This window comes from Haliaeetus leucocephalus, unplaced genomic scaffold, assembly GCF_000737465.1.
Source record: "Haliaeetus leucocephalus isolate CR32 unplaced genomic scaffold, Haliaeetus_leucocephalus-4.0 Scaffold137, whole genome shotgun sequence".
Lineage (NCBI taxonomy): Eukaryota > Metazoa > Chordata > Aves > Accipitriformes > Accipitridae > Haliaeetus > Haliaeetus leucocephalus.
The window spans coordinates 2,223,736-2,249,117 of NW_010972573.1; the positions used below are offsets into that span (position 1 = coordinate 2,223,736).

Genomic DNA, 25,382 nt, shown 5'->3' on the forward strand with positions numbered 1-25,382 from the left:
TGCCCATCAGGCTTTCCATGCATCCACTAATGAAAAGGCTGCTTTCCTTCAAATGTCAGGTACTTTTGCAAGAAATGAATACTGGGAAGGGAAAATGACAGAGTCTGGTCCCTTGCTCTGTAGAGCAATTTTTGTAAAAATTATTATCTGTCAAGCAAACTGCCTAGAAAAAAAAAAAATGCAGTCAGCCACTTTTTCTAAGAGGAAGCTTGAACACTTCTCAGATTGAGTCGTATTAAAATGAATTACTGCCGACAGCTGGTCTCTCAATCATTAATTACAAAAAAACCAAACCCAAGCTTTAAGTATCATAAAAAAAAATCCTAAACAAACAAACAAAAGCAACAAACCAAACAAACAGGCTCCCCCCAATGATAGACTGGCTGCCATCCTGACCTACCAAACAGGACAAAACTCTCCCCCGCACCGCCCTGGGCTCGGGCGCTGACTCTGCAAATGCTCCCAAGCTTCTGCCACAGAGCCAGGCTGGCAGGTCGGGTCCTGGGTCACCCAGGACACAGGCGGAGGAGCAAGGCTAGGAGGGACCCTCGACAGGAACCACCGAAAGCCACGCTCGGGGAAAAAATCTTAGGCAGGGTTTACTGCATGACTTCTTTGGGACTGGCAGGGAAATGAAGTCCCAGGAAACGGAGGAGTTTGGGACAACGATTCACAAGGCTTGTGTTCAGTTCAGGTCCCAGATGAAGATTTGGCTGTCATCCCAAATAGTAGGAGGTTTTCCTTCACTATGTAATTCTCTAAAAATGACATGCACGTTTCATTTCTACTTTTGGCCGTAAATACCAGTCAATTGCCAAACTACATTAAAGCAAGTAAGTTTGTAGCGTTTGAAAGGAAATATAATGTGTTAATGTAGGTTAGAAGAGATGTAGAAAGATAGCACTTGTATGAAAAAATGCACGGGGGTGAAATGGATGTTTTCCTTTCACAGTAGGTCAGATATAACAAGCTTCCTACTCAAAGCCCATGATGGAAAATATCCACTCATTTCTGGAGATCTAGTGAGATGGAGACACAAACATCCGAGCAGCTAAATATAGCTGTGGATAGCAGTGCTTTGTACAGTAAGTTCTAGGGTCTTTTAACTTAATATGGAAATTGACACTAAAATAACAGTATTTTCAGAGCCCATCTCTGCTTGTGTGCTCACCGGGACTCACACTGCCAAATTCCGGCCCCTGTTGAAACTACTTTGCAGTTTTTGTCTTGTGCTGTCTCACATGCCAAGAAGGCAAAACAATGATGTCCAGCACAAAAGGCCACGTCTATTGAGATATATAAAGGTTACTCCACAGAAAGTCAATATGAGAACTGTGCTCAGAATGCCTCGTCCTTTAGCACTTCTGCAAGAGTGATAAGCTAAGTTTAATTAGAGGAGTTTAGGTCTTGGTCAGAGATTTCCCCAACCCTAAATGCCAGCGGTTCAATTTTGCAGCGTTTGTTACTGGACACGTACCCTTTGGACCAGCTTGCAATTGCTGAAGCTTGGGGTTGGGCTTGGGCAGGTACTGCTGGAGCAATGCTGCAAACTCCCTGAGGAGGAAGAGGAGGCGACGAGAACAGCGAAGAGCCGTGCTAGTGACACATGGCTTTCTTGTATTTCTCCTCCCATCTTGCTGTGAGGCAAAAAATGTCGGACCCGGGTGTGATTGCACTTGCAGTGATTTAAATTTAAATTCCCCAGGCCTGACTCTGCACTATCCTGTCCCTTGCTCAGCCACTGGCCCAGGCACAGGGTGTGCAGCACTTGGCAGCCTGTACACTGGACCACACAATTCAGGTCAGGAAGGACCTCCCTGCAGTGGAGGTGACACGGCGAGAAGCCGGGCTGCAGGCGGCAAGAAATTCAGAGCAGAGGCGGGTCCATCACTGGTCGTTTCCCATTGCAAGCACATTTGGCTGGGGATCTTGGTGCGGTGCTTTCTCCCTCCCTCTCTCAGAGAATGCCATGGATGATACCCAGCCATTAACACGTTTGTCAGTGGTACTGACCCGAGTGAAAGCTAAACCAGCTTCACCTTATGTAACATTAAAGGAAATAAAAAGAAGAAAAAAAAAAAGGCATGTGCTCTTACAACTCACATGGAAAATAAAATGCAAACAAAATAAGGTGTGTTTTCCTGTATTTCCACTCAATATTATTCACCTTCAAAGTTAGAAAGTTATGAAGCTTGCTGCCAAGCATAAGTCAATAAATAAACAAATAAAGAAAATATCAACAAGCTTGTTTTCAAAAGTCATGGGAAGGGGGCAAGTGCCATGCTTTCAGCCTTCTCCTTCCCCTTCCCCTTTTCAGTCCTCCTCAAATGCTAAAATGCCGCGCCCTGCCCCCGGGCAAGGAGGGAGCCCTTGCTGGAAGCAGCTGAATTCAGAGCCTCTTTAAGCCAATGAACTGGATTCAACCCTGCACGTCCTTATTAATGTAGCCAGTCCAGGAGAGACTAGTTGAGGAGAGAGTTGCAAATGATTTGGTGACCACAGCCGCTGTGAGAGTCGGTTCCAGCTCACCAAAAGCCCTGTCTCACAAATGACCAGGGGTGATCCAGGGCTGCCTCACACATGTGGTAGCAGGGCAAGACAGGTTCCCAAACCTTCCCCAGCCTTGGCAGCTCACAAAGTGGCTGCCCAAAGACAACACACAGGAGAAGAAAGTCAGCTTCTTGCCTTCAGGCTAGATGAAGCTATGTGATGGCAGAGAAGGGGGGACCTGGAGCTGCCCCACTACTGTGACACAGAACACACCCCAGAGTGGGTGCAAGACAGAGACGTTCTCCCTTCCCCACCCCAACTGTAGCTCCCCAAAATACTCTCTCCGGCTGGCTCCTGCTCACAGCACTCCACATCTACCAGGATGCAGCAGCAAGCCTGGCACCCTCCATGCTCTCATCCTCTTTGCCGAACGCATCTGAGAGAAGGACCCTTACCACCCCAAAGACACAGGAAAAGGGACTGCAGGATTCACGCGGACAATTTTGAAAAGCGATGAGCTTTGCACCCTTACAGATCAGCTGGGGTGGTAGGAGCTGAAATGATATTTGTATCGTGGCTTGGCCAAACCAGACACCGCAGTTCAAGAGAGCAAGGTTTGGGTAAGACCATGAACATTCATTCATATCTTTGACTCATTCAAGAATGTGAAGGCTGTAGCAGCCTTACAGCTAACAGCCACGGCATGCATTGAAATTGCCAAAGCTTCTAGAATCTGATTTACTCTGCGAGGGGGAAGGGGAAATCATTTAGTGTGAGTCATAAGAGGTCTTGATACAATCTAAGCTTCATCATCTCTGAAGAAACAGCTCACTCCCTGGACGGATATCAAAAGGCTGCTGTGTACAGCCTTGATAACACAATAGCAGAGAACAATTCCTAGCACTGAAGATTACAAGATCTTTGTATCAGCTACTCTTCAGTGCAGTTCTCTCGCATTACACCACCTGATGGGCACTCCACATTTATGGTTAGCTCTTCAGGGGTCCACGGCTCTGAAACCAAGAAGATACAAGCTTTGCAAAGGTTTTTACACTATGAGTATAGTTTAAAAAAACTTGTGCAGTCCCAGGTATAAATAACAATGCCGATCTGCCTGCCTTTCCCTGCCTGAGGTTTTCGCTGTCTGGAGCCTCACCTGCTCTAGGAGTCAGAGAGTCTACAACTCTACTGCAAGTGAAAGAAGGCAGGCAGGAGGGCTCAAGGCAATTCTGCCTTCGTGGCCTTAGCAGAAAACACACGGGCTGGGTGATAGCTGCACTGGCCTGCAAGGCTCTGCTGGCTCAGAGGCCCCTTTCTGTGGCCCAAGTCCTGTCTGGGCCCCACGAAGAGGGATGATGCTCGAAGACCCACAAGTAGAGGAAAAGAAAGCTTAAACTCAGCCGAATACAAAATTTTATTCCCTACCTTAGCTCCTAAGGTTGGGGAGCACTTTTTATTGCTGATGACATTTGTTTCTGGAAAGGAGAGGAACACGCATCCATGGGAGGGAAGAGTCAACTTTGTTACACACACCATGGGGCTGTGTAAAGTAGCTGAGTGGGAGAATTTTTGACACCTCCCTGTGCTGGAGTAAACCCAAAAGCGTGGGCCAAGACTCCAGCAAGAGCCTCCCCTGGGGAGGCACGGGAATAGCACAGCCAATCCTGCCTCTCCACGAGAGCTGCTCTCCAGCACTCCTGCGGCCTCAGCTAGAAACTGAATTCACAAATGGCACAGAGATGCAAGGGACCAGCGGGGAAAAGGGAAAGGTGAGCTAAGGTTGCTACCACTATGGCCCAGCCAGAGCAAATGGCAAACAAGAACAGACCCCCGCAGAGCAGCACTGGTGAAAAAAACAACGCATGTGTTGCAAATGTTCTCCCGTGCTCATCATCCCCTTTCAGCTCTTACAAGAATGGATGTAAAAAACAAAACCTGCTTTGTGGAAAGAGGCACTATGGAAGCCATAAGCAGAAAGAGCAATTGATGCAGGTTATACTTTGGACAGCTATTTCCACTTCCCTGCATACCAGAGTATACGGATTACTCCTACTGCCATAGATGAGCAGTACCAGACACAGCGGGGTGACATGCTGTTTTATTACCAGCCCCCTGTGGTAAGAAAAGACATCAGGCTTGAGCTCCTGTGCGTTTTCCTGGGGAGCCTGCAGCACCAGACAGTAAGTACCCCTGGTGTTTTCACTTAGTAGGTAGGACATCCACTTGGCCTTGTCATAGATAACAAGCAGTTTTGAAATGCTTGCAGAAGATGTGCCTTCAGGGTAGCAGCCCGGTGGGTCCCACGTTCCTACTTTTTCAGTCAGTTCCTTCAAATCACACCAATGCCAGCTGTTCAGCTGCTCCCATCAGTGAATTTGCTCTACAAACAGTAGTTTTGCAAAGAAATCACTCCAGCAATGGAGGCTGGGATGCTCAATAGTACAGCTGCCTATAGCTGTGTGTACTGAAATGGCAGCTCTGTAGACAGCAGTCTCAAGACATCAGTTAGGTCACACAAAGCTGTTGACACAGTACGCCACAATGATACAATACACTGCAGATACTTATAGATACGTGTAGACTGGGGCTGAGGTGGGGATAGCTCTCCAATGCAGAGACTCACTGGATCTAAGGAGAACAAGAGTGGCAGATTCCCATACCTGTGCAGAGTTTTTGCTATAGCGGCAACTTTCCCCCTGCTCACGGTCGCTCCTTGCCTTGGCTGTACGGTACAACTAGCAACAGTGGGCACATGCCCACCTTCCAGCATGCAAGTCTGCAGGTATATTCTGTAACAAATGTGAAATATCTCCTGTGACTGAGGCCAGCTGTGCTACCAACATGCCCAGTAAGACCACCAGACCACTACCTAGTGGAAAAATGACTCCCTCTCCAGTGCTCAGACACTCTCAAGAGGCACTCCGAAGCTGCACAGATGACTGCAGGACCACGATATGATATTTTTTTTAGCACTCAACAAGCAGATGGAGGTTTGTGACTGGTTTCTCCCAGCCAAACTTCCTGCAGAGGGATGACTAGTTTCCAGAGCGTTAAACAGACATGTGACCATGGCCAAATGCCAGATGGCTGAAAAAAGTGTTGAAGCAGCCCTCATGACGAATGTCTAGCCTTGGCTGCCAGCATCATGTACCATATGTGTCAGCTCCCAGATAGGAAGGTCTGGCTGCAAGTTGGGAGTGTGACACAGGGAAATTACATTGTACAATTTTTAGTGACGCCACCATACAATGGGGCAGAAAGAAAAAAGCTTTTTCTTTCACTCGCTTCCTTTACTGTGTAAAGGGATCTGCTTCAAAGGCCCTTTTATTGATGGTGTAGATGGAAAAAGCTGTTTCAAAGGCAGGACACCTGGCTCTGTGCAGGCCTCCTGATGAGCAGGAAATACAATTTTTGCTTCAGGAGATACAATTTTTGTGTAATTCTTGCAACAGATGACCTCAGGGAAAGATGAACCATTGAGGTGTATGTGGGTTCTGTAGTTTGTGCTACTTAACTGTGGGCTAGTGGTAGGGAAGCTGATGCTTGCTGTTGGAGGGCCACAAAGTTACAAGTCTATCTCAAAGCCTCACGCAATGGATTTACAGTTACTGGGTCCCCAGGAGCACCCACAACAGCAGAGCCTCTAAGCACCCTCATTCTTTGCTCTCACTTGTAATCAGCGTACAGCCAGGGGATTTGTGTCTGAGTTTCGTTCATGGCACACCCATTACCCAGGCTGGTGCTTGTGATCAGGAACAGAACACAAGTGGAAAGGAAAACAAGGAAACAAAGGAAAAAAGCCTCTGTGTGGCATTTCTCTATGCAAACCACCAACTCCACCTACAGTTTCATGACTTCTTTATGCTGATCTAACTCTGGGTTGCCACTGAAACAATCAGCCCTGACCTTCCTGCCCATCCCATCACAAGCTGGACCAGGGAACCTGTCTGAATGCTATTTGACAATTCTTTTATCAGGTTCCTTTTCACTTGGATCAATTACTTGAGCTGGCATACTGCACAGCCAACCCAAGCACAGGAGGTAGCAGGAGAGCACGGTCAGCGGCAGCAATTTGCACCGAGGTTAGCTAAAAGCTGTTGTCTTACAGCAACAGCCTCACAGCGTACCAGTCTTAACCTGCCTCAACATATTCTCACATGCACATTGACACAGCTTGCAGAAAGCACAGCCAGTTTCAGAGATATTCAAATGCATATGCCACATCGGCTACATACAAACCAGTGATCTGCCCAGACTGATTTCATTTATGCTTTAGTCTGCGAGATGCTTATGCGAGACATGAAATGAAGCAAGGACTTTGCAGGCTCCTCAAGAGAGTAAGCATGTGTGAGACAAACAGCTGGCAGACAAGTTATAACAATCAAAAAAAACCCTAAAAGATGGTTGCCTATTTCTTTTAAAAAGAATTGTGTTGCTGTTTTTATTTTCAGGAAATACATACACTTGGAGAATAAAGCTGAGGCTTTTTTAGCCCCACTGATGTCTAAATGGCAATCTCCAAATGCAAATTTTAATCATGGGACAGCATTTAATCTGTATCAGCAGAGCACTCTGATCCCTGGATGGGATTTTGGCACTCTAGTCCTTTAACATATTTACATTCCAGAGGTGGAGGTTGGTTCACAGGAAGCCTGAGGATGGGAACAAGGCAGACACATTTATCACTTTATCACGTGGAATGGTGCTTAGTCCTTCTGGGAAGTTCAAGTCTCTGTGTAGTTAGCAGCTGGGCCAGTCCATTCATCAGCATCATAAATATGGTCAACGACATCACCAGCACATAGTGGCTAATGCTGTAAGGAGGAGACAGATAAAAGAAGTGAGAGAAAAATACAAATTTGAAGAGTAAAAAAACCCCTGAAAAACAACCCTCTGGATATTTTTTTTCTTTTTAACTAGGCCTAATTATTGACCTAGTATGTCATTTTATATATGCTGCTCCTAGAAGACAACTATTATAGCAGCACTATCATGTAAAAACCAAAGTCTGTGACAAAATAAAATGGTGGGAACACCAGAAAGCACAACTGAGGTACTGGGTGTATTTTTCATTCAAGTGGGTAATTCAGCATATGTGACTGAAACCATTTCAAAACTTCCATTTGCTGTGAACTGATAACGCAGAACCTAGGGAGAACTTGCCATCAGGTAGACATTCCTTGGTAGTAAGACAACTCAGATATTTACGTCAGCTGAAGTGCAATTTTCTAGAGAAAACACTATTCCAGTGATGAGTAGCTTTAAGAAAAAAAAGCCCACTGATTTTCCAAACAACATTTCTAAAAATTGTGGAATTCTCTGCTGTGGTAACACATGGTTTCAAAAAGATTAAACAAATGAGTTCAAGAGTGGCTAATAAACACAATATGAAGATGCAGCTTCTGGGTTAGGAAGTCCTTAAGTCACTAACAATTAAAAGGATAACAAGCAGAGAGCTTGTTCTCCACTTGCTCAAATTCTGGTACCTGATCTTCACTAGTGTTACAGATGGGCTATTTAGGGTCAGACTGAGATTTGACCTAGGATATTCAGCATCCTGTGTTCACTGTCTGAATCAAGCTTCTGTTAATGTAAACCACTAGCCATTAAGAAATTAGAATTTTTGCAAACCCAGTGACATTTGAGGCTAGAGTTGCAGATGAAGCACTGCTGCACCCATGTCCATCACGCATCCAGTGCAGCTGTTTTTTTTTCTGGGACTACTGAAGATCCTGGCATTCTGACATGAGAAGTATCCATACCTCCTGATGCACCCATACCCACTATTTCAAAGCAGATGGCTCTTTAGGAAGAGTAGGATAACTTCAGATTCAATGAAGTCTGAGTTTAGTCACGAAAAAGGATTGCAAGGAGCACTTGCCAGTTTAATGACCTGGAATTTCTGCCAGAGGACTCATTCAGTTTGAGAGTTTAGCCACGGAAGAGCAGTAAAGCTCATAATGCCAACGTTATCAATCCTCACGACCCTGAGACCAACAACCCTGGTGCTAGCCTAGTGCAATTTAGCTCTGTGAAGTGGAGAAGCACCAGCTCTAAACAAAGCTGGGCCACTAACCAGTGGGAGAGAATCAAAGCAATCCAGAAAGTTCACTAATGAGCGGGAGCTCTTCCACAGCCAGAATACCAGCAACCAAGATGGAGAACACTGAAAGGGACTTTATTCATGCTACAAGATTTTTTTTTTTCCAGCTAAGTCTGACTAAATCTTCTCACAAATACCTTGCTCAAAATACATAGTTTTAAGAAATCAATTACAAAAATCCACCAGCCTAAATGGGCCCAGACCTCAACAAGCATAATCCATGCCAACAGCCTGTGGCTTGCACCTGTGTAAACTCCCACCTGTCCGCAGCACGACTGAAAATATTCACTAATGTGAACAACTCAAAATTTAAAATATCAGACAGGAACCATCTTTCCTACCCGCCTTTCCTATAAGCATCTCTCCTCTCCAGCCTTAGCTAAGCAGAGCAGAACACCTATGAGAGCCATACTGCTGCCCTGTTTCTGTGGGAAAGGTGTAAGAAGACACAGGGAGAGCATGAAGTCAGGCACAGAGCCTGCTTTCACCTGGTCAGTGCGCTTCAGGCTTCGTAGTTGACAGCACATTTACAATAACAAAGATAACACAACTCCCTCAAGAACTGCCCTCAGAAGTCCACCTGGGTGCGTTAAAGGTTCAGTTTCAGTTCTCCATGGGAAAGGACATGGTGCCAACTGAAAGTCAAACTCTGCTTGCAGTTATCCTCATGGCGTAGTGCGCCCTTGGGGACTGTACAAGCACCACAGGTACAGAAGTTTGCGTGGCTCTTAAGGGAACAGCCACTCTAGTAAATAGCTGGATGGCTTAACGTCTCATGCATTACTGGTAACACCTCAGCTTTCCTTCTCACCTGGCACCAGATCTGTAGTTTTTCATGTAAGTAGCAACACCACTTTCCTGCTAGCTTTCAAAGAAAACTTGAATGAGAAATCTGAAAATCAGAACCAAATGAAGACCCTGCCTTTATTCCTGCAGACACCCTGAGACAGCCACCAGAGGATCAGTGACTTGCTGCCATCAGCATGGTCCTTACACAGGCATCTGAGTTCCTGTCCACCCCAGATGGAGCTTTTCCAGATGTGGGTGCTAATCAGTGATTTTGGGGGGCATACAGAGGGGCTTTCTCAAAGGAAAAAAGTCTCCGAAAACTGCTTAGCTACCTGTCAGTTGAGGGACTGGGTCCTCTGTACTTTTATACAGAAAAGAGTGCTGCATACACTTCTCCCTTGCTATACTGCAAAAGGCTGAATAGTTATGCTCCTTTATTAAAATATCAGATGTTCAGAGTAAAGAAATGTATATAAATATTATGCCACAGAGCACAATTAAAAACAGTTTCAGTCTACTTGTCACATAATTACAAACAGCCAGCACCTCTAGGGCTATCAGCAACTGGTACTGCAGTGCCTGCAGGCAGCTCTGCTTGGTAAATTAGTTCTCAGGCTGGGGTAATGCTGTAATTAAACAAACAAAGCAAGACTCTTACAGGTATATGCCACAACAGCAGTGGCAAAATCTTGATCCCTATACAAACCAGGGGTGCACCCTTGACTGAATCGGTAGTTACAGTGAAGCAGGTAATTCTCAAAACAAGCTTCCTCCATCAGAAGTCAAACCTGAGCTAATAAGAAAAAGGAGTGAGATTCTAGGCTGCAGGCAAGTTAGATCCATGTGGGGAAGAAGAGACATTAAACAGGTACAGAGAATAGCATAGTGGGGCACAGTGGGGCAATGCTTATAAAGGATGAGATGGGCAGGGACAGGTAATGTTAGAGAAGAGGTAGCTGGTGTAGGGGATCACAGATGATCTAAGGTAAAGCAGCACTGTTTAATGGAAATGTGAGTGGCCTATGTATGGATCAAGGTCAACAGGCAAAGCTGGTGCTAGGAAAATTTTTTATCAGGGAGGAAGACACCTGTTTCGGTGGCAAGGAACCAAAAGGAGAACACATGAGGTACTACCATCTCCTGGCTTTGTTTGTGACAGTGTACATCAGTGAGAAGTACTAATTAAAGACAAAATGAATCAAAGATCAGTAAAAAATGAGGGAGAGCAGCAGCAGGAATCGATCATGCTCCAAAACATGGCTTTCTCCCAAGACAGGCTAATTCCTAAGATGGCTGGCCTGATTAGAAGCTGGGAAGACAGTAAGATAGAGTATGTTACCATAGCAATTAAAAAACTAGAAATAAAACAAGTAAAGAAAAAACAACTCATGCAAGGACTTCGAAGAGCACTCCCCAGAAGAGTTCGAGGACCTTATTTCTACACAACATGCTACTTCGAACTGTAGGATTGTTTCCAAGCACAGACTGAGACTCCAGATTTAGGTTATGAATTTTAAGTCTCCTGCATTTCCAGCCAGGATCCCATACCCTCTCTCCTCTGTTTCGCACAAAACAAATCACAAAGCACATCACTCCTAGCTCCTGTTTTAGAAATTGTTGGTAAATACTGTTTTCCTCCTAGTTATAAGACCTTTGTTTTTAATAGTCATACCTAGAAGCCCCAGCATCCCAAACCTGAAATCGATTCTGTTATCCTAAAACCTAAACCCCAATCTCTTGTGCTTTATCTATGTCCCCTGAACTTTGAAACTGCAGAACAGTTAAGATTGTATCTTTATCTTCCAGCAACTGTTATAAAAAGAGGGAGTAGTACAGTATGTGTCTGTATAAAACTATATAATACTGTCATACAAAGAAGCTTTAGGGTTTATCTTGACTATCTGAATATACAGCTATTTACAAATTGCATATACTGTACAGATATAGTAGGCTTTAAAGGTTATATCTTTCTATCTATAAAGATCTGTAGATAGAGATAGATAAACATTTTTTTAAGCCATAGAGATTATTTTAGTGACAAAGAAGCAGAAAAGCTAGCTATTCCATTTATCTGTTATTCAAAAATAAAAGAATCTGTCAGAACACACTTCTTACGATCACGTACTACACACTGATACATCAAAAATACTAGGAAAACGGCATTATTATTTTCATGAAATGTAATGGTGTGTTCTTCTAGGGCATATGATGCAATTTAGGGTGACCTCAAGATATATAGGTAGAGGATAAGGTTAGCAGACCTCAGAAGCTTGCATAAGCCACTGCTATGAGTTCTGCATTCACTGCAAGATTATTATCCCGTTGTTAAAACAACGAAAAGCACTCTCTGAAAAACAAGTTCACATTGATTTTGGCATGACCATTAAGCAAAAGGGCTTTAAAACTTTCTAAGAAGCCATAAATATTTATGGTAATTGATAATTTACTGAGAGGAGGGAATCAATGGTGCATTGATAATTTGCTGAATGTGGTAATACATGATGTATGTTGGATCTGTTGTTGCTCAGCATTTCATTAATGATGTGGAAGAGTGGGAAAAGTAGAAATCTCTTTACATTCAAAGACAATACTTAAGTGGCATGGTGAATTCAACCGGGAGAATAAAGACATCACATTGTTAAGGCAGGTATGAGGCACAGTAAAATGATGTGTAGTGTGGTTAAGGCATGGTAGAATGAGATGTAAAAGCCAGGAATTAGGGGTGAAATTAAAAAAAAGGAAATATGTTAGTTCGGTAAACAAACCCTACTTCCAAACAATGAGAGAGATCCAGTAGGACACAAAACATCATCATAAAAAAACAGTGAAGGTTGTCTTTTTATTTAAAAGCAGCTCTTACACCTGTAACTTCTGAGCACTGGTATTGGAAAACCCAAGTATTTCCTAATAAGAGTTTCCTACTGAACTTGCACGTCCCTAGTAAGAGAGAGAACATACAAAATTTTGAAGCGTGGCAATTAGAAAATCCATAGAAAGCTATCACCACAAAAAAGAATGAGTATGGAAATGTAAGTCAGAAGCTTTGCAAATGTGGCACAGATACCACTGGACTCTGATAGACTTTAGAGGAATGAATCCTCACTGGGCAATTAAATTGCTGCTTTTCCACCTATGATTGCAATGATGTGGTAACGAGTAATATAAAACGAACCCTGATAATTGTGTATGTGCACACACACACACTTCCTATCTGTGCCACAAAAGAAAAAAGGAAAAAAAAAATTAAAAATGAGAGCAGCTGTCCCTAAGGGTGCTCCTATTCTTTGTTCCATGAAATCCTACACAGGTTTTGTTGAGGTACAAACAGGTAGGGGGGGGAAGGGGAAGAACCGTCATTTCCTTAACTGACTCAGCCTTCTTGGGAAAGATTTGGCAACACCTAAAATGTCAACTGAGATGGGATATTTTCAGACCTTGCTGTCAATGCAACAACAGACAACACTGCAATGGGAATGCCACAGAGCTGTCACTGCACTTGCAACAGGAGGACAGGAAAGAGTCATGTTAGTATCTCTCTCCCACTGGTTTTGGGAATTGCCCAAAACCCCATGAAGCTTATCTTCCCTTTCAGGAATAAACAACAACAACAAAAAAATCTGCTGTTGCCTGCTAATTTTGCCAAGCTTGAGGATCACATATTAGAAATCTGCTCAGAGGAAAAGGTTCAGGCGCCAAAATATTGCTCATGCTAGGTAAATGAAAGACCATTTCAGCTCTGGGCCTATGGCTTCACCTCTTTTCTTATGCAACCTAGTAACTTTTCTCTTATGTGCATATACACACATACATATAAAACATATAAAAAGACTACAATCAAATAACATAGGTGGCAAAGTGAAGCACTCAAAAGTGAAGTAATGACAAATTTAAGGCTGCCTGAGCATTATGCATTACCACATTAAAAATTAATCACAAATTTCTCTTTTGAAAGGACTTTTCAGTGCTTTCTTCAGTGCTCAAAACACACACATGGAGAGGCAGAATTATGGTAGTGCATAATGAGCTCCCCTAAACTCTTCAGGATAAGGCAAACTTCCAGCTGAAATGGATCCAACAATCCATCACCGTTGTAAATCTCTATGCTATGAAGACTGTATATCAGACAGGAAGTTTTTGGGTACTTGTAACAATTTATATTTTTGCTTACTAACTCCCAATTAGAAAGCTTCTTGCCCAGCAGAACAGAGCTTTTCTGAGGTCTTTAATATCCTTATTAATCTGCACAGGAATTCAAACCAAAGGATGAGGCCATCTGATTTACCATAAACTGACCACAGCAAGGAAGTGTGATGTTAAAGCATCGTTTCTTATTTGATCTAACTGTATCTCCTCCCATTAGGAACCTCCAAAAGGTAGCTACAAGCACGAATTTGAACCTCCAAAGGAAACAAGCAGAATACGTGTACGCACGTGTGTACCCGCATGCATGCGCTGGAGGGAAAGCTGGGGCTCAGCAAAGCACAGAGTAAATGTAGACTAAACAGAATGTTAACAATGGGTCACTATTCAACTTCTGTTTAAATAACAGTGTCAAGTGACCAGATTGGCTGGATTATTAACACCACATTCCCTACTAAGCTTATTACAGCGTATTATCTATTTCTAGAACTCAGGGAAGGTAAATCTGAAATGTGTATTCCTTGTATTTGTTATTTCTGGACTATTCACAAATAAGACTTCACAGTTGAAAATCTGTACCACGATGTATGCTGTGGAGGCCAGTACAACTTATGATGCAAAATAAATTCTCTCATTTTAGCTGCGATTTCTATGTTTAAATGCTACCCATTTACTCCTCCTGAGCTAGGGGGAGGATAAATGCATGGGTCTTGGTAGCCACCAACATATCTGCACAAGGTTCATTAAGTCACAGGGGATTGTATATGGAGGCTTAACTAGATTAAAGACAATTAATAATTTTGATAAATTTCTATTTTAACAGCAATCACGACTAATTAAAATGCAAAACAGTAACTAAATTTTTTTTGCGTAATTACTGTTCTTTAGAAATCAAAGAAATCCTACTAACTGTATTTCTTGCCATGCTAAATTCATTACTTCATGTTGCTCTGGCACAGATTTTAAGACACAAGCTTTAGCTTGGGATATGTATACGTGTATGCACATATGTGTGCACATATGTTTTAAGTACAGGGAACATCACTGAAGCATCTGATTAAGGAGAGTAATTGGAAAAAATTACAAGAGTTCTGAGTAGATAAACAACAATATTAACCTATGAGCCTTTTAAAAATGCAATGGAGGCAAAAAAATACTGTACCTTGTTCCAATATCCAGCCAGCTTCCATAATCTTTAACCAAAAAGAAAAAATGCTAGGAAATAAAACAACTTTGATTAGTACATCAACATTGCACAATTTGAAACACAAAATTAGAAACCTTGTTTTCAGGCTGTTTGCTCCAAGTTTCTAATTCTTCAAGTAGAACAAGGGCAAGACCTTTCCAGGAATGCTCATTTGGGCCAATAGTCTAGGAGCCAGAAATAGATGTAGCATGGTATCAAACACAAATAGTTAAAGACGGACTAAGTTCTGTCAAGCTGGACTTGCAAGAAACAGAAGATTACTAGCAGAGAACTTTTTCAATAAGAAAAGCCAAGCCACCTTATTGTTTCAAATAATGGGATCCCAAATAACACCTAGTGCCAAAGAGAAGGCTGCATATTGTTTTCATGGAATTCCACCACAAACTTCTTTGGGCAACTCTGGCAGTTCCCCACCTGTAAAATGGGAATAATGTTGGGAGAAGACAGCACTTGTCTATTAGTGAATCCCCCAGATTCTATCTGGTGGCCACATTGATTCAAGACAAATCAGTTCTCTCTTTTTTTTTTTTTTTTTCCTTCCCCCCCCCAACTTTCTCATTTCTTGATATACACACAGCTCCTGCATATCAAACCTCTTTGGTAATATTTTGTTTTGTACACCAAGTACATGTTTGCTACTTGTTTTAAAATACTTAAACCAAATTAGGAGAGTATGTGAGATGTAAGACCTGGATACACTGGGGCTTGCTACACACCAGTACATGCCTGCACTCTTCTTTTGGTTTAGTTAGACTGATTTTATTAATGAAATGCTGTGACTGTGGGGTTTTTGGTATTTTAAACCTTTTCCTGTGGAAGTTATAAAAAAATCAGATTAGTCACACAGATTTATTTGAAACTACACAAAACTATACCTTTTCCATTTCTCATTCTACAGACAAATTAGTCATTATTTGGTTTTTTTACTCACTGTTTTTCCTATCAGGTGAGATCCACAGATCACACTGTACAAGGAAATCACATCAGGAATGCTTACTCCAAAGGGACGAAACTAAAACAGCATATATGAAGTGAGAACACCAGCTCTACCTGCTGCTTTGAAAAGGTTTCTGTTTACCTTGTGATACCAAGTGGCACTGCTTGCTGGGTTGATGACAGTTTGAGGGGGCAACAAAAATGTACTTTCAATCTGTAAAAATTATGTTGGGGTATTGTTCAGCTTTGGGTTGTTTTAGCTAGCTTGGTTTGTGGGCGCAAAGTTTCTGAAGATAGCATTTCCTAACAGCTTATTACAAAGGGCACAGAGTGTCTTTTTGGATGTTGCTGATGTCCTAGATTCTGACAACTCTAACAGAGCTGGTGGGTAATGCCCTTCTCCTTTTCCTCTCTTTTTCAAGGGAAGGTTGGGTGAGTAAAAGATTCAAAATTCCTGAAAAAATTAACTGAACTCTGCACACAGCTAAAACTGATATTCTTATTTAAATTCTTCCTAGGAATTTGATTGGAAAGCACATGAAAAACTCAGAATGATAACTTATTACTTCATTTTTGTCTCTTATTATTATGAGAATATTGCTTTTTCAGAAGCATTAATTACACGAAATTCAAAGAGCAGTGATTGGAGGAGTTTTATCTCTAAATTATGCTAGGATTTCAATCCAATTCACTGCCCTAGTTACAAAAACTTTGAAGTCTGAAAGAAATTCAGATTTCTCTAGATGGAATTAGGAGAACCCTCTGCTTCTTGATCTTATTTGAAGAGAATGTGCAACAACAACTTACCAAAGCCATAATGTCTGAAATCACGAGAACAATGAGGAAAAGGCTGCAAAGGAGAAAAAGAAAAATAAAAGAACCAGACCATCAACCTTTATTTGTGGCTACAGATATTACAAAGCTTATTAAAACCCCCATAAAGAAATTAAAATAAGATATGATTTCTTGCCTTTCAATCACTCAGATACATTTCAATGTATTAGAGAACAGTTAAAATACATGGCTAGGTCATCTGGCATTTGTAATCCCACCCTGCTTGAAGAAGACATTTCACATTAACAGAGTTTCAATTTTGCAACACAGAAACCTAACACGAGTCATTTTTTGGAGAACAAGAGCATCTTACAAACAGCACCTGCCCATTCGTGATGCAGGGAGCTCCTCTGCCAGTTAGGCCAAATAAAGATGATTTAGAAGCTTCAAGATGGGCTCAAGAGTGAGCAAAGCTGTTTGGCATAGGCAGACAGGTAGTGAGCTGGTGGGTCCTATCCTGACAACCACCCTGCTGGGTACAAAGCTGCTAAAGGAGGTGCTCGCCCCCCCTTCCAGATCTCTGGGTGCCCATAAGCTGCTCTGGGAACACCCAGCATTTTGGTGGCGTGCTCCCAACTCCATGGGCCTCTCTGTTAGGCAGCAGGTAACTTCTGGAAAGTAGGCTGCAGCCAGTAAAAGGAACCAGAAGGGCGCACGCAGAGCTATTTTTTCACCCATTAACCTAATCTTCTTTTCATTAAACTATGTAAATCCTAAATTACATGAAAGCAATTGCTATAACTGGTTAAAACTAGTTTCTAAGTTAATGACACTGAAGCAATGTTGCAAACAGCTGACCCATTAACGGAGAAGTCTTTAACTAGAATACAGTTAATTTATCAGTACTACCATCATAAATCCATGAAGCTTTTTTTTGGAAAACGTCCTGCTGCAGTGTTGCATGAGTATGTACTGGGGGGACACCCATACCAATGACTCCTGATGAGGAAGTTTCTGATGCTGTCTATGTCAGCTATGCTTCATTAGTAAATAAGGATGCAACAAACCAACTGTATCTGACGCACTGAAAGGCTTCTTTCCACTTAGCTATGGCTCAGATAGGATGTTGCAATCTTGTAGTGCCTAGGAGGCACTCAGCTAGAGGGCTGTTTTCACAGGCAAGCTCCAAGAACATATTCTGACAGAACATTCCCCACAAACAGAAAAAGAAAAAAATCTTTAATCTGTAAAAGGGGAGTTTAGGAACAATTTGTCCAAATCACAAAAATCTACTTTTTGCCCTTCTGAACTGCAGGAAGCCTTTCACAACAGAAGGATAATGCTAATTTTAGGGCGTGTTTATACACTACAAAGACAACATTGTCCCCTGTGATGGCTTAATTTATCTAGCAGGGGCAGCAAGAGCAATAAAGAGTGCAGCACAGTCTTCAGGACGCGCTGGCAATCAGAGCACAACCTCTCCAGGGATCCCGGGCATGTCTTGTGGTTTCTGCCTTGTTCCTAAGCTGATGCTGTGGCAGTATAACTGCTATTGTTACCTGAGCACAGCTAAATGAAGCTGGCACAAATACCAGCCGGAGTTACAACCACAGCCTCATCAAGTGGCACAGACATATTCATGTCCCCTGGTTTAAGAAGTTGGTATCGTTTCCCCTCTCACACACTCAGATGCACTTTCCATAAAAGCCTGCAATATCCTCAGCACTGCCAAGGCAAGCATTCACAAGTTAGGAAATGCTGACCTTTATGATGCCTGAGCATTAGAAATGGAAACTGCTAGCTGGTCTTCTGAGCAACCCCAATTCCTGAATGCAGCCCTGCTCTTGTTATAAGCCTTAGTAAGGAGTACGAATACCCTTCCTTGGGGGTCTAGGAACAGCCCAAGTATGCTGCACACACAGCTAAGGCAAAGAAGATAAAAGGGATGGTGAGCCTTGCGCTGCCCTTTCAAAAAGAAGTCAGATTTCGGGCTGCCCTGTCCGTCGTTAGTACTGGGTGGTGTACAAGGAGACAACAGGCAGGGCACAGGCAGGATGAAAACAAACAGAAAGGCAGAGGGCATCACACTGAGCAAGGGCAGCTTCCTCCTGCTCAGCTAAACAATATGCAGGAGAGAGTCGCTGCTGTCCCCCTGCCACTGACAGCAAGACTTTTGGTCAACTCCACACAACATTCCACAGTGACAAACTCAAAATCATGTGGCTGACAGGGACCTCCTTCATCTCAGCAGCGTCCATAATCTCACATGATGAGCAGAGGATTCAGTCATGTGCACTGGGTCCACTGAAAAGGGTAGTGAGGGCTAGCAGTTAAAAAAAAGTAAAAATCTTGAGACAGTGAGAAGCGTGAGGGTATTTCAAGTCTGGATACAGGACTCTGCAAGGCTGGGCATCCGTCTCGCATTCTCTCTGAAAAGTCTTCAGAGATGGGGAAAGGACTGACAGCCATCTAGTCCTACTGCAAAAAATATGTAATATTGAACACACCTGAGAAGCACTGAACTGCAATGAAAGGGCATCCAGCAGGTTTTGTTTGTTTGTTTTTTTTAAAATGCTGTTTGTGGTGAGGTCAGTGCTACAAAGCTAGAAATTGGTTACATTATAAATGTATATTCAAAAATATTATACTATAGACAGAGATGCAATATAAAACAAAAATTAGACTTTAAATTCTGCTCATTTTTCTATATTATGGGGGAAAAGTGCTCCTTCCGTGTACTGTCAGCAAAGAATATTAAATATCTGATTGTTTCAGACAGGGCCAACACTTCCATTTATACTCATTTATCACTAAGAAAAGAATTCCTGAGCTTGCAAAAATCACTGAACAAAAACCCAAACCACAATAAACAAATAAAAGTAATAACATGATCTACTGCTTTTTTTAAATTTAGGTTGAGATTTGACAATTCTGAATTCTTGCAAAATAGATTTGAAACCCTCACTAATGCAGAAATATAGCACTTACTGTACCTCTTAGAAGACAGTTGTGTTGTGACTTGAACAGCTTCGAAAGCACATGATACCAGAACAAATGGGATTACAACCTGTTTAAAATACAAACCACATTTTAGTTTATAGCCATATTTAGAAAACAACCTGGCAGGTTGTGGAAACATTCTCCTGCTTTTGGAATTATTACAGAATGTGTATGTTACAAAAATAAAATATTGGTGAGAAAGGGTAGAAACTCATTTTGCAGGAAGCACATTTAGTAAATGAATAAAAAACCCCTTCCATGGTCATAGCTGAACTGCAGTGAAATAAGCCATGAGGCAATATGGAAAACTATAATTAAAACACATTAATGATCCTCACTTCATTTATCCATTTTAGCACTACTGATAAATACTTCAACAAGGCGAGAAGACAGAACTATTCAGATCCAATATCTCATGTGACAGGCTGTAGAGCTCCAAGCGTAATAGGACAATCTCATCTCAAACACAAAAATATCTGAATATAGAATGTATTCACTAAGGCAAGGATCACACTGGCTCTCCAAAATGAAGTCAAGCAAATGTAAACAGTTCAGTAAACTAAGAACAAAACAAAGAAGCTAGAAACATCAATGTTGCCTTTTCCTCTTTCCAAAGTTGACTTGTAATCCTTAAGTTAGTAGTGCAAAATGCATTGCTAAAACCTGTTCTCTGGCATTATTATGTCCTGCACTATAACACACAGTATAGCTGTAACTTAAGTCTGCTTTCTCTGGGACTGAAGCACCAGAAAGGCAGAGGCAGGAAATACTGGTTATTTTAGCAATAACCCATAAATACCATGTCTCCCTTCCTGTTTGCCTCTTTACCACTCTGGCAGATCCTTTACTCAAATATTAGAAAAGAGCTCCCACACCTTGCCTGCAAACAAGAAGTGCAATCCAATCTTTGATAGACTATTAAAAATTGTAAGATATAATATTCATTGTAAAATCACAATCTAATCAGTAGGGCATTCAAAGCCTGTACTTAATGTAATGTAGATAGAGCTAATAAAATATTTATATCCTCAATGTTTCTGTAGATATTACGCTATAGGGAAAGCTTATCATTTTTTAAATAACTTAAGTCTTTTCAACATTTAAAATTTCCATTTTAATACAATAAACAGATCTAATGCAGTTAAATTATACTTCCATGCACTTCAGCTTCTCTCTTTTGGGAAACAGAATCCATCTCTAGAAACACTACAAAGGCTGAAAGCTTCACATATGCTTAAGAAGGCTAATGAAGCTCAAATACATATATACGTTTTTGTAAATTGCATAGTTACAAGCATGTACATGACGTTATTTATTAAACAGTTCTTTGAGAAAATTTCACTAAGGTAAGATTACTAACCTTCAGCACAAGCAAGCCTCCCATCATAAAGGGACTGAACACAGTCAAGAAACAATAGACAGAAGCAGGATCAAAACTAGAGAAACATGAAAAAGATATTACAACATATCTTTGAAATGGCATTTTCCATTAAAAAAATAGAGCATTTAGTTACCCTGTAACACACTGTGCGTATATACATTTTTAAACAAGGCTGCCAACTTTCTCTTCTCTTGCTCAAATATTAAAATAGCAGGGAGTGCCAACCTCACTCTTCTTTCTCCACAATTTCTCTCCACTCGTGTCTTTTGAGGCACCATGCTGATGGTGAGCAGCCGAGCTCTCTCTGCTCACGCTGCCAATAACTTCTAATGGAAATTGAGACGACCTCATAACCAACAAGCTCAGGCTCTTAGGGAACATGTTACAGAGAGCAGAAACAAAATATACTGTTATCATTATTCCACTGGCTATTGCTTTAATTCTGCTGCCCTGATTTTGCTAACCAAATTTATATTTAGTATGCCAACTGCAGGAAGAATTTTTTGTACCCTGTGTCTCAAATCAATGAATAAAATTTACCTGTTAACAGAAGCTATGTTTCCGGTGCCAAAAAAGGCTGTCACTATGAAGAAAACCTAGATGTATTTAAGGAAAATACACCACAGAAATGGCTGCAGTAAAACAAACCCAGCATTTTCCCCCCTTCATTGCAATTTACTTTCACAATCCTATCATGAAACTACAAGAAGCTGACCCACTATTACAGCTTTACACTGCATTAAGAAATCCAAAGTACTGTCTAGCTCTACCCAAGATTTCACACATGACTCTGTCAATTTTAAAGGACAGGCACTGCCTGGGGAAGATTTTAGAGCCTGTCTTGAGGCTCCTGCCAGAAAGCTGCAGCTTGTTTTTTCTGGGTCCCTACCTAGCAAGACAGGAACATCCCTGGACCACAATCCCAGCCGTGCATTCAAACGCACATGCTTTTTCAGAATGTACTGACATATGCATGTGTACTGCACACCAGAAGAGATGGCTTTACTGAGGAATTGACTGTGGAAGAGGTAGTTGGCTATGAAACAAGATTAAAGGTTCCTATGCTATCCCTCCCATAGATTTGTTGTCTAAAGGTTATGCTGAGTCTATCATTGCAACATGGGACTCCCAGTTTTTTCCTTACTTGAGGGAAGGGAGGACAACTCTGGCAGTATCTATATAGCTAGAAGGTTTTTTTAATAAACTCTCTGCTTTTCATCTAGGTACACCACTTGCTGCTACATGAGCCCATGAAAGATATTATTCTACCTCCTGAGCTCATTGGGGCCCATTATAGCTCACGTCTCTTCAGTCAAAGAATGTTTTTTAACTGCTTTTTTGCATCAGGTAAAGGGTTAGTCACTATGATTGGCTGCTGTTGCCAGAACTCCCTCTGGTCCTTCCACTCCTGTTGTAACTCCTCCACTGGATCATTTAAGTCTCTGCACAAACAATTTGCTACCAACTGTTCAGCAGAATCGTTGGGATTCTGCATGCAATATTTTGGAAGGATTAGGTCAGCATAACTAAAGAAATTATGGTTCCCAAGGGTATCACATCATTTCAAGTTTAGTAACACAGCAGTCTAACAGCATAGCACAGTTCTGCCAGTTAAGATTTATAAGAACAACAGTTCTGCAATAAAACAAAAAAAAACCAGTAGCACATAGGTCTAATCAAAATGCTAAGCATAAGCAATCCGAATCTTCTTCTGGAAGATCAGGCTATAAGGTCCCTCAGCACATGCTGACTTTTGGGCCCTATATAGGAACTTTGAAGCAATCTTAAGATATACAGCTCACTGGGGCATAGTTGCAATGTGACTGCTCTAGTAGAAAAGGTTTCTCTTCTAATACCACTATTTCTAAACATTAAACGGCATCTAAATTAAAGGCACAACATCTTTTGAGCAGGTGTGTATCATACCTGGTCTCTGCAAAGGAGACCTGCAAATTGTGTATTTTTTCAGAAGCGGGACAGAATACATTCAAGTGTTTTAGATTAAGATGAGATTAAAGTAGTGCTACATTCAAGTGTTAGATTAAAGAAGGTCTATGCTGGAGCTTTAAAAAATGCAATTGGATTGATTGACTTTTGTTTTGGCTAATTTTTAGCATCTGACAGCAGTGGCTTTACTAAAAGTTAGCTTATGTTTTGTTAAAATAGCAAAATAGCAAATTAAATTCATAAATTTACTGCAAGGTGTCTCATTTGCTTTTCAGGTATACTCTAAAGCAAACACAAACATTCAACACCTAGCAAACTGTTTTGCCTCCTTCCTTAACATTGAACTGCCTTCTTAATGAGGTATCTGTCACACCTCCTCTGCTGCAGGTTCCCAAATTCCAACAGCGTAGACTCTGTGACTGTGATCCACCCTCTCAGATTTGGTTATCCTACGAGTTATAAAGCCTGTTTCTGCAGGAACCAGTATTGAGACAACTCCCTCCCCAGCTCCAGCTATGATAACCCACCTGCACTAGAAACCCATAGGTTCTAGACTGGCTCATAATTTCTCTCCCACTTTCACACCCATCACCCTTGCTGCCAAATACCTCTCACTTAACTGCAGTCCCACAATGGAAGAGAAAAATGACTTTATCAACTCAACAGTATTAAAAAAAAAAAAAAAAAAATCAGCTGCAGTTTCATTGCACTAATGCAAAATAACTGCTATGTTAGTGAACAAACAGCTCTTCCCTCCCAAGCCCATATAATTTCTAACAGGAGAAACCACGTGATATAAATAATTCTAGGCTAGATTCTGGGAACACGTTTCACTAAGAGTCTGCAGGAACTTTCCTTCTCATCTCGTCTGCCTGGCCATGGCCAATGCCTGCCCCCTAACATTTTCTTCCTAACACACTGCCATATTCTAAAAATGAGAAAATGAGAATAAGTTTAAACTCACCTTTTCTAAATGATTTGTGAAAGTTGAATGAGTTCCCTCCAGCCAAAATGTAATAAAACCAAACTGAAAACAGGACTCCTTAGAAGAAAGTTTACCTCAACTTGGTCACGAGAGACCAAACTTTTCAAAGTGGCCAAGGAGCCAGGTTCCAAACCAGTGCAGTTTGTACTGGATTTCTTAATACATTATCAAAAACCATAATGTACAAGACCATTGTCTTTTAAGCAACATCAGTCAAATCATCTTCACTAGCTTTTGTTTCCAGAGCCTACCAGGCTACAAATTTTGATTGCAGGGCCTTTAGAAACAAACCCATCTTTTCCCTGGAATGCAGCAACCGGCAAAAGGATACAAAGAAGAAAGACCTGCGGATGTCATCTAGGTGGAGCTGTCGAAACTGAGTTATATCAGTAGCATAGGCAAAGTTGAAACTAGCAAGCTGGAAAGCAGAAGAAATCAATACCAAGTATCAACTGATGTACTTTGATTGAACCACCATATTTTTACTGAAACGAATGAGAAATAAACCTACTTCCCTATCAGCTGTTTTTAGAGTAGCACTATGATGAGGACTGCAAACCTTTCCCGTATTTTCATTATACCTTAATGAATCTGCCAGAAAGATTGTACAAGTGAGATGATCAAATGAACAGTGGAGCTTCTGCTGTTATCTACACTAAAAATGAACTTCTGTGCCTTAGACTTATCATCTTTTTTCATCATAAATATTCCTCCTACACACACGCACTTCTACTGCTCACAGGAGCATGTGGATAAAGACCCACAGAAATAAAAGACTGCAATTATCCTCAGTTGACTTATGTTGTGAGTGAGAATACTAAAATATTCTCCATCTCCTTCAATCAGTTCTCAGCACAGTATCACCTGACCTGAAGAGAAATTGTCTTCATGGAGTTTAAGAGGTCAATGAACTCCTTTTCACTGGGGAAAAGAAAAAATTCAAGTAATAGACATTCAACACTGATAACATTTTAATTAAAAATAATCTCACATCATCAGAGAACTGAGCTGGATTCTCTAATACAAGATTTACTTTGTGGCATATATTAACAGGCATTCTAAAGATGATTTTTCTTATCTAAAAACGGGAAGCAGGGGTAAGCTTTATTGTTCATTTCATTTAAAACCAAAAGTCAAATGACATACAGGGAGTGACAACAGAAAACTTAATTACAGCTTACTTATGTTCTTTTCATTTGCATTTGATTAATAAAGTGTTCATCACTTTTAATACTGGTTTAATAGAATTTTATTTTAAAACGTACAGAACATCAGACCACCATCAGACAGGCAAGCATTACTGAGGTGCATTGTTAGAAGATGCAAAAGGTAGAGTGGGTTCTAGAGTAGAAGAGAAAGTACATCCCACAGATTACTCTGCTGTGCTAGAAACCTCCGGTTGCAATCATGGCCTCACGCCAAGTGTACATTTTTACATTCAGATTCCTTCGCTGTCACTTAAGATGCTACGGAACATGCTCACACAAAATATCGTAACTATACATAGCATAAATGAAAAGCAATTCCCATTTTTATTTCTGATATTCAGCCTTAAATTGGTAAAGCCTGTTCTTTCTCAAGTTTTAAAACCGTCTCCCTTGCAGGAGAACCACAAAACCACAGTATGTGT

At 41.4% G+C, this 25,382-nt stretch overlaps 1 protein-coding gene across 2 annotated transcripts in view; it reads right to left on the minus strand.

The window, feature by feature from the left end:
- Positions 1 to 7,133: 7,133 nt before the first annotated feature.
- The window catches only part of PIGN (phosphatidylinositol glycan anchor biosynthesis, class N), a 111,241-nt gene continuing 92,992 nt past the window's right edge, over positions 7,134 to 25,382 (minus strand). Inside the window, exons 23-29 of one of the 2 annotated variants that reach the window (XM_010585984.1) lie at positions 24,084 to 24,170; positions 21,361 to 21,416; positions 20,800 to 20,875; positions 19,433 to 19,506; positions 16,473 to 16,515; positions 14,685 to 14,737; positions 7,134 to 7,304 (exon numbers count right to left, since the gene is read on the minus strand). In XM_010585984.1, the coding sequence (XP_010584286.1) occupies positions 7,181 to 7,304; positions 14,685 to 14,737; positions 16,473 to 16,515; positions 19,433 to 19,506; positions 20,800 to 20,875; positions 21,361 to 21,416; positions 24,084 to 24,170 (513 nt within the window). In that variant the 3' untranslated portion in view covers positions 7,134 to 7,180. Of the gene's footprint in view, positions 7,305 to 14,684; positions 14,738 to 16,472; positions 16,516 to 19,432; positions 19,507 to 20,799; positions 20,876 to 21,360; positions 21,417 to 24,083; positions 24,171 to 24,557; positions 24,674 to 25,382 lie in introns of those variants that run through there. The other variant, XM_010585985.1, reaches the window with a different exon arrangement.